Raw genomic sequence first — 9,942 nt, forward strand, 5'->3', positions numbered from 1 at the left:
AATTGTGTAATGCTTGATTCAGAATTTATCAGCAAATGTTAGGTAAAGTTTTGAACAGTACTAAAATTGCTACTTTGTAATTTTGCCGATGGGCCAGTGACAGGCGCTTAGGTGAGAAAACTCGAAACGCCAATGTTCCCTACCTATTTTTAAAAGTGGTTAAAGACGTTTTATAGATATTCATATGTAATTTATAAAGGCATTTAATGAGAATAGAAAATACAGAACTTTTTGTTCACGGTCTAAAGTTTAAATAACAACAGTGACGACTCTTTCTATTTTAGTTAAATAAAAAAACAATGTTTTGCAAAGAACTTTTTTCGTATATTACAATAAATAACTAGTAAACTAACATTTGCAAGTCTTCTTTAACAATAATTTGTGGTTTTAATGGTAGTAGGCGGGAGCATGGGCTGTGTAGACTGGGGTCTTGATGATGGCGGGTGCGGCTGTGGGAGCGGTGTTGTGCACGACCGCGTTGAAGCCACTGTGGTCATCAGCGGAGTACTCCACAGTTCTAATGGAGCCATCGGCCTCGTGGAACGAGTATGAGCCCTTCACAACATCGCCATCACGGGATTCCTGCTGGGACTTGTTGTCTCCGGTGTGGCCGTCAGCGACGGAGTAGGTGAAGTCGTATTTGGGGTACGCCTGGAAATATGAACATTAAGTTTTGTTTTAGTTTTTTATATATTCTGTGTTAAGGTAAAATATTGCTTAAACGAAGTTAGATGACCGTAGTGTATGCTACAATTATTTTGATGAAAAAGTTGTCAAATAATGATATATTTGGGAAACTTACGATTTCCTCAGGCTGAGCAAGCACTTTAGCGACGGGGGCTGCGTAGTGGACAGGGGCGGCGTGATACACGGCGGGAGCTGGGGCAGAGTGGTACACTGCGGGGGCAGGGGCAGAGTGGTACACTGCGGGGGCAGCGTGGTACACTGCAGGTGCAGCGACGGCCAGCTTGGCTACAGGCGCTGCGGATATCAGCTTGGTGGCAAGAGCGGGCTGGTCGTGACGCACAATGCTCTGGGAGGAGACGGCTGCTGCGGGTGAGTAGTGCACGGCTGCCGGCAGGAGTCCCGCCTGGGACACCGCCACAATAGCGCACAAAGTCACGATCTGGAAAATAATTTATGTTAGAAAACAGTGAAAATGTTAGAATACCAAAAATGTTCACTTGTGTGTAGTTTTTTTATTACTCTATGTACTTATTATAGTAGAACTTACTTTGGAGAACATTTTGCTATGTTAGTTCAAGATAGAATGATTAATTAAGGCATAGTTCTGTGTTTATATACTCGAGTGCCACCTTCAATAGTTTCTGCCTAATCTAAAACCAGTTCAATGTCCTCGCCGCGGGCTGATTTTGACAAATGTATGCACATAGGTCAAAGTGTTACATTTTAAATTGTTCTGTGCTTTTAAGCTGCGTTTGTTCATTTTAATTATTTTTAATAGTCAAGATGAGGTTAAAGGATACAGAATGTTGGTACACGATGTAAGAAATTAATGGAAACGAGGAGAATACTTTTCTATTAAATAAAGTATATTTTTCTATTAAATGTACGGTAAAAGTTTTTATGGGTGAGAAACAGAAAAAGACAAAAATAATTTTTCTCTCCATTGTTCATTGGATGTAAGGATGGGATGATACCTAGAACGCATTGGTAAATTGTGAACTATTATGTTTTCTTCTTTACCACTGACTGATGATGATTAAAGAAAAAATATATATTTTTTAAAGTGAGGTATATAGGTAGAGTCCTGAGGAATATTTAAATTATAATTTTTTTTTCGACTGTCACCGGGTCATATTTTAATTGAATTTACGTAAGTATGTATTTTAGTCTATTTCATTGTAACCTCCTGTATTCTAAACCTTTCACCAAGTTTGTCAAATGACTTACTTATATTTTTCAAATAATAAGTAGTATTTGCAGTCTCCAACAAAAAACCCAGGGAGTTGTTTTGTTATTACTAATTATTTTAATTTCATAGTTCTTTTGAATGACGTTCAAGGTTAAAATTTTCATTTATTCGTCTCATTTGATGAGGTGAATAAATGAAAATGAAGCAATTTTCTACTTATATATTGTGTTTTATTTATACGTAAACAGATTTCATTCAGAAAATTTCCTAGAACTATTGTAAACTATGGTCTGTACAATCCTGGACCGATGGTACTATTTTTATACTTATATCTACTCTCCGATGTCATGTTACGTCTTTAGGAGCAAGATGAAAAAAACATAAATATTGCTTTGCTTCTTTAGTACTTTTCATAACAGCCAATAGTTATAGGCTACTGCCTTTGCCATTATCCTATAGCACTTAAAACGGCTATTAATCAATCGCATAATCTATATCTTTATATATATAATTCTTCTGTGAGTGTGTATGTCACTGAACTTCTCTCAAGCGACTGATGTTTGTTTTGAATTTGATGAAATTTTTTGTGTGTGTTCAAGGGGATCTGGGAATGGTTTAGATTCACAATTTTGTCCGCTGGACAATGTTTTTTTAATTAATTTTTAGTTTATTAGTAGTTGTTGATTTTCGAATGTTTTACATTGGATCCGACAGACGGCGCTACCATCGCAGTGTCAAACTCAACTCCATATATATGTTGGATATTGTCATAACATTTGAATAATAATTTTCATCAAAATGGTCCAGAATGTTTTAGCTTATTAAAAAAAGTTTGAAATTTTCAAATTAAAGACGTGTAGACAGGACAACGTCTGTCGGGTCCGCTAGTGTACGTATATTACAATTAATTGCTGTTCGTTAGTCTCGCTAAAACTCGAAAACGGCTGAACGGATTTATCTTATCTTGGTCTTGAATTGTTCGTTGAGGTCTAGGGAAGGTTAAAAAGGTGATTCGAATAATTGCCGGGAACTAATTAAGTTTTTTTTTCATTCCAAGTGGACGGAGTCGCGGGCGACAGCTAGTTTTGGATAAAACACATTTAACATCATCTTGTTTCTTACTATTTAACTTCTTACTAATATTATGAATGCGAGTGTTAAGATGGATGGATAGATGGATGCATGTTAGGAGGTATCTCCAGAGCGGCTAAAGTATCTCGCTATTTGGCATAGATGTAGAACATAGTCTGGAAGAACACATAGGGTACTAATAAAGGTATTTTTAATTCCGCTTATTAATATATATAGTCGCGGGCGATAGTTAGTATATAATAACATTATATGTTAACTAAATATTGGATTTAAATTGAATTATTTTACAGACATTACTATTCTTTTTATGACAACAAAGAGTATATTAAATTAATTTAGAATTGTTGAAGAAGAAGGGGTGTCGATCCTCTTTAGGCTTGATGCACCTTTTTTAATACAACACTAAAAATGCTTAAGAGACTATTTTACTTGCACATTCTTTAATGTCGCAAAATTGCTTAGTGTGAGAACATGTCAAGTTTGATTTTTTTTTATTTACTCAATTCAAACGTTATAATCAATTAACATTTAACATCATGGCATCGAACTGCTATTTTTCTATTACAAAGATAGAAGAGAGGGTCGATGATGGTAGAAAAAATGTTGTTTTGCAAAGAACTTTTTTCGTATATTACAATAAATAACTAATAAACTAACATTTGCAAGCATTCTTTAACAGTTATTTGAGGTTCTAATGGTAGTAGGCGGGAGCATGGGCGGTGTAGACTGGGGTCTTGATGATGGCGGGTGCGGCTGTGGGAGCGGTGTTGTGCACGACCGCGTTGAAGCCGCTGTGGTCGTCAGCGGAGTACTCCACAGTTCTGATGGAGCCATCGGCCTCGTGGAACGAGTACGAGCCCTTAACAACATCGCCGTCGCGGGATTCTTGCTGGGACTTGTTGTCTCCGGTGTGGCCGTCAGCGACGGAGTATGTGAAGTCGTATTTAGGGTACGCCTAGAAATATGAAAATTTAGTTTTTTATAACCAGATGTCCGCAGTGTACGCAATTTTATGTGTCAAAGTTGTCAAGAAATGACATATTTGGGAAACTTACGATTTCCTCAGGCTGAGCGAGCACTTTAGCGACGGGGGCTGCGTAGTGGACAGGGGCGGCGTGATACACGGCGGGAGCTGGGGCAGAGTGGTATACTGCGGGGGCAGGGGCAGAGTGGTACACTGCGGGGGCAGAGTGGTACACTGCGGGGGCAGCGTGGTACACAGCAGGGGCAGCGACGGCCAGCTTGGCGACGGGCGCAGCGGCAACCAGCTTGGTGGCAAGAGCAGGCTGGTCGTGACGCACAATGCTCTGGGAGGAGACGGCTGCCGCAGATGAGTAGTGCACGGCTGCTGGCAGGAGTCCCGCCTGGGACACCGCCACAATAGCGCACAAAGTCACGATCTGAAAAATTATGCGGATATGATTATTTTTATGTAGTGAAAACATTATTATGGACATTAAATTGATGCTAAATTTATGGATCCTAATATATTTTTTAAATTTTACCAACATAAGTAACTTACTTTGGAGAACATTTTACTGTGGTACTTCTGAACAGAATGATTAATTAAAGTATAGTTTGCCATTTATATAGTTGACTGGTGCCTTCAATAGTTAATGGCTGATTTAAAACCAGTTCAATGTCCTCGCCTCCGGCTGATTTTGTTGGTGGTGTTAGCTCTGCAACATTAATAGCTGTTTCGTGAATGGACCGGCTTAATCAGCGAAATATCTGTTGTCTAGGTACTTTGAAACAAATGAATAATTGCGATGATACACACTTTCAGTAGTACAATTATTTCATGTCATAACCAACTATTATTTTCAGAGTGTTCATAAGAATTGAGCTATATAGCTCTATTCGTTTTAGAATTAATAATTCACTGGAATGTTTAAGATTTTTGGCCGGAACACCCAGAAGGCAATGTAGAGAATTTAACATCTGAGAAACACGTCTGTTATTAATTGTTAAGTTTTAAATTATATTAATTTAATTTTTTATAACTCTCTCAGTCTAGGCATTACAGAAGCAGAAAAATGAATTCTGAAATCTATGTAAATTACACAAGTCTAGGTAATATCTATGTAAAGTTAATAGTATTTACATCTTAACTCTTTACATAATATATGATCACAGTCGCAGAGTAGCGAGAAATTAGTTTGCCAGTAATATACGTATATTATACGACTTATGATTTCATACAAATAAAATAAAATCTCCAAATATAATTTTAACAAGTATCAGTATTCCGGTAATGAAATTGTTGTATCTCGCAGAAATATCGCATTAAATCTTACTTCAATAACAATACCAATCATGCCCTTGTCCCAGAGAGGAAGGAAGAGAATACGGATTTTCTTTTGCGGTGGTTCTGGCACATTTCTTTTGGCTAATCCACAATCATACTCTTCTGTTTTTTGTCCTCTTAATATCTTTCTGCTTTAATATGACACTAATCTAGTCAACCTGTGTCTAAATAGATATATTTTACAGACGTCTTTAGTCTTCCTTATCGTTAAAAACAGCGTCGTGTAATTTTTGGTTTTACTATACTTACGTTACCGCTGTTTGTGAATTTGCTGGTAAAAAGTTTTGACCTAATCCCGCTTTCTCGGCAAAATATTTTACTAGTTTAACAGTATATTTTGTCTTATTACTGTATTTTATTACAGCTTCAGCATTTTTATAACAGAAGTATTTATTTGGCCATAATTACTTATTTTCAATTTATAAGTATTGCAGCTGTCCTTTAAAAAGCCGTCTTTTGTTAGTTACTATTTTATTAGTTATTGACTCCATAAAGCCTATCAAAAATGTAACTCGTAATGATTGTTTTAAAAAATCTGACTGATATACTATCTCAAATTAATGTTTTTTTTTTCAAAATCGTAACCCACAGTTTCGTACAATATTGCTATCACATATAGGCGGATTTCTCGAACGTGACAAAGGTAAATAGTGAGATTTCGCTTTAATTAAATATACAAGGTATTTTGAATCGTTTTATTACCTAAGGAGCATTGCATTGCAGAATTAAGCGTGAACGTAGTCAATCAGAATAACCTCTAATAAGTACAGTTTCTGTATTGTTAGGAAGAAAATCCGACACTGTGCCAGTGTAAAACGCAACGCTAGCTTTACTTAAAGGTTGACGTTTGTGTCCCCTCAGTAATCATTCTGACACTTGAAAAAAGGATTCTAACTATAATGTCTAAAAGTATTTAGGAACAAACAATACATGTTTATACAAATTAATCACTTTATTTAAATAAATAACTAATCAATTAACATTTAATATAATGGCAACGAATGACTATTTAGTGTTTGTAGTAGATTGGTGCTGACGCGTAGACGGGAGCCTTGATGAGGGCGGGAGCGGACTTGGGGGCGCTGTTGTGCACGACCGCGTTGAAACCGTTGTGGTCATCAGCGGTGTACTCCACAGTCCTGATGGAGCCGTCGGCCTCTTGCAGAGAATATGAGCCCTTCACAACATCACCGTCGCGGGATTCTTGCTGGGACTTGTTGTCTCCGGTGTGGCCATCAGCAACGGAGTATGTGAAGTCGTATTTAGGGTATGCCTGGAAATATGAGCATAGTAAGTAAATAAGGATGTTGCATTGATAATAAACTATTGCTTTTACACTCCTTGTTGTACTTCACGATGATGTTGTGTTGCCATAATTTTATACAATTAAAAGAAATAACAAACGGAATTTTTGGGAACTTACAACTTCCTCAGGCTGTGCAAGCACTTTAGCGATGGGGGCTGAGTACTGGGCGGGAGCGCGGTATACAGCGGGTGTGGGAGCGTAGGCGACAGGGGCGGACGCGTAGGCGACAGGGGCGGGCGCGTATGCGACGGGAGCGGGCGCGTGGTATACGGGGGCGGCTACAGCCAATTTGGCCAGGGGAGCAGCTACCAGCTTGGTGGCAATACCACGGGGCTGGTCGTGGCGCACGATGCTCTGTGAGGAGACGGCCTCGGCAGGAGAGTAATGGACCGCAGAGGGGAGCAGACCAGCCTTGGCGACAGCCACTAAGGCGCACACAGCTACGAACTGAAAAAAGATGTTATAGTAAGTATGACTAATAATTTTTATTAATGTATTATTTTTTATTATAATAACCAAAAACAACTGTATAATATACCTGAAGAATTCTAAAAAAATATATAAAATTATTTTTACTTACTTTAGCGAACATTTTTGTATGTTTAACTAACGGTTGCTCTGTCAACTGATGATATGCAATAGTTTCGTCTATATTTTATAGTATATCGTAGCACTTACCAATAGAGGTGGAAGTTGTCAAACGAGCTCGTTGACCTTCCCCTATTACTAATTTACCGGTCAATGAATCAAATCATCGTCTTAATTGATTAATATCTGAATGATGGTTATAATTAATTGAGTTCACTCGTGTGACTTTTTAGATTAACGGAAATTATATCTTTCATTATCACGGACATGGTGAAATATTAATTTCCTTACTTAAAATAAAACATCAGGTTATAGAGTGGATGAGAAGGATTTTCTTTAGTACCTATACAAGTGACAGAGTTTCAGGGAATAAAATAGCAGTTTCATATAATTTTTTTTATTATTGCTAAATATCCATAAAAGCATAATCTTTATCGGTTTAAATTCTGCTGTAGTTAAACTGCATTGGATATAATTTCGTTTGTCTTTCAGCCGGCGTTATCAGATGCGTTGAATCAGATTTATGTACATTATGGTGGCATGAAGGTAGCAATTTGGATATATATCTGCTTTTCACAGGCGCATTGACGATGTTAAAAGCACGCGCTACATTCAAATGGAGTCTATAAGGTCTTACGTGAACCAGTTGTGGTTGAAGCATAGGTGTTTCTTTTTGATATAGAACTCTATTTCGATCGAAACTGAAAGAAATACACACAACTGATGAATATGGTCCACAACATTTTTTTCCGGTTTGCTAACGTTTATGAAAGAAATTTAGCTGCGCTTAGTCTTTTTTTATCATAAGATAGCAGACCAGCGAGCGGCCACCTGCAATCGCTGAAATAGTGAAGTGACCGTTGCCTATAGACATACGCAATTGCATATGCGTTACCTACCTTTAATCGACGGAGGAGAGGATGCACAGAAAAAAAATATTTTCCCTTTCCATGCATCCTCTCATCCGGAAAGTCCACTTCCATTTCCCATTCTTTCCTTATAAGCAAAAGGGTGGGAAGGGAAAGATGACTAAATTAAGCCTCCGGGACGCACACTCATCAGACGAAACGCGGAATTGCTTCCACTTGACGCCTGTCTTCTGTGTGGTCGTGGTATTTCACCGGGCGAGCCGGGGCAATTCGTGCGAAGATGTTAAAGCGGGCTCTACCACTGTTGAAAGTCTAGTCTAGCTAATAGAGGAACCAGATTCACAGTCTAAAAGATACATCAGTTGTTTTGGTACAAATTCAAGGTCACTACATTTTACCTAATTAATAATATAGACTACAATAGAATGAGTATAGCAGCATAACTTACCCATTCGCATTATTGTTGTATTGTTTAGAGAGCATAATATACTTCTTTACAGGCTGCTCTGGGCTATTTAATAATTCTTGATTTCCTAATTCGACTTCGATTGGCTCTTCTGTTATTTTTTCTGTTTTATATTGGTACATAAATGGATTACCTATGCTGACCTATAAAAAGAAAACAATTTTATGGGACACATCGTGTGGAAAGAAGTATAGTTTATCTAATAAAAACAATTAAGACATTCCTCTTTCTATTTAATATTTTATATTTTAAGAAATGTACCCGATTAACGGTTTCCTTAGTTGTCAAATCAGAGTTCTCTTTGTTCACTTCTTTGTATTCCGGAAAATTTCTTTGTGGTTCCTGTATCTGAATATTATGGCCGTGTATTATTGATCCACGTGAGTCCTCGCGAGAATTATTATCTTCCAGCCTTGGTTCTATGTTACTTTTGCTTAATTCAAAATTACTAAGAATAAACCCAGGAATCGTTGGATTCACTTGTATTTCTTCTTTAATTTTATATTCATCGGCTTTCAGAATTAAGGGTGCGTATTGGATACTGGCGTAACCATATTGGTCCTTCGCATTTTTACCTCCGGCTGTATTTTTTACAGTTGGTTCTTGATCGTGTATATGTTCAAATTCTGGCGCTGATGACGTAAGCTTATGTAACGATTCCTGGTTATTGTTAGGATTCGATATATCTTCATTACCATTTTGAATTGAAAATGCATGCAACGAATCGGATTCTATAATATAAATTTCCACTACGAGTACCAATAGTATATTCTGAAAAGAAATATTGTACTTAGTCGTTATTGAATTTTTTACTGACATTAAAATTAATGCAATCTTTGACGTAACTGAATTTATAGTGAACTAAAAACTAATAAAGTGCTGGATTATTAATTGTATATTATTAAATCACACTTACTTTGACACGCATTATGTAAATGTACTACATAAGTAGCAATCGGAATGTTAAAATAAAAATGTTAACAGTGTTAACTTCCTAATACCACGTGAAGCACCAAAAGTCACAGAGTAAAAAAAAATATTGGTCCAATTATTCGGTGAAATATTTGAGAATTGGTAATTTGCTTCTCACGAGCAAATGAAAGTGAACTCTCACTGACCACATTTGTTAACTACTAACATCTTTCTGTGCGATGTATGATGTAAGCTATTATTTCATTCTTATCTATTGTTTGTGAAGTGTTATTGAGAAGTTAACACATCACGGATGCTACAAAGAACTTGTTTAATAACATCCATTCCTATAAATCTTATGACTATTTTAACGTCTTTGTTTTCTATCTAATGAGTATTAGAAATTGTTCTTTATTGACATTTAAAAATTTGTTAAGGATTAATTTTTCAGTACCGCCTTTGCGATAGTATAGGGGAATGTCTTTCGTGGTTTTCAGGCATTCTGCAGACAGGCATTATTTTCGA

General features: G+C 37.0%; 3 protein-coding genes across 3 annotated transcripts; all 3 read right to left on the reverse strand.

Annotated features, from left to right (window-relative positions):
* Positions 1–302: 302 nt before the first annotated feature.
* LOC106125089 (cuticular protein RR-2 motif 98) lies at positions 303–4,545 on the reverse strand. The gene is made up of 6 exons (XM_013322169.1): positions 4,491–4,545; positions 4,024–4,368; positions 3,661–3,923; positions 1,235–1,250; positions 803–1,126; positions 303–651 (listed from the first exon to the last, which is right to left on the reverse strand). Exons 1-6 carry the CDS (start codon positions 4,500–4,502, stop codon positions 388–390), a joined length of 1,224 nt encoding a protein of 407 aa, XP_013177623.1. The 5' UTR covers positions 4,503–4,545; the 3' UTR covers positions 303–387.
* A 1,698-nt stretch (positions 4,546–6,243) lies between these two features.
* CPR97 (cuticular protein RR-2 motif 97) lies at positions 6,244–7,201 on the reverse strand. The gene is given in 3 exon segments (NM_001312732.1): positions 6,244–6,549; positions 6,700–7,029; positions 7,163–7,201. Coding segments are annotated over 3 exon segments (606 nt in total). The 5' UTR covers positions 7,175–7,201; the 3' UTR covers positions 6,244–6,285.
* A 408-nt stretch (positions 7,202–7,609) lies between these two features.
* On the reverse strand, positions 7,610–9,487 carry LOC106125090 (uncharacterized). Its single transcript, XM_013322170.1, has 4 exons — positions 9,422–9,487; positions 8,767–9,276; positions 8,488–8,648; positions 7,610–7,871 (listed from the first exon to the last, which is right to left on the reverse strand). The coding sequence occupies exons 1-4, from the start codon at positions 9,431–9,433 to the stop codon at positions 7,610–7,612; spliced, it is 945 nt and encodes a 314-aa protein (XP_013177624.1). The 5' UTR covers positions 9,434–9,487.
* Positions 9,488–9,942: the final 455 nt, after the last annotated feature.

Source organism: Papilio xuthus, unplaced genomic scaffold (genome assembly GCF_000836235.2).
Source record: "Papilio xuthus unplaced genomic scaffold, Pxut_1.1 DF825928.1, whole genome shotgun sequence".
Classification (NCBI taxonomy): domain Eukaryota; kingdom Metazoa; phylum Arthropoda; class Insecta; order Lepidoptera; family Papilionidae; genus Papilio; species Papilio xuthus.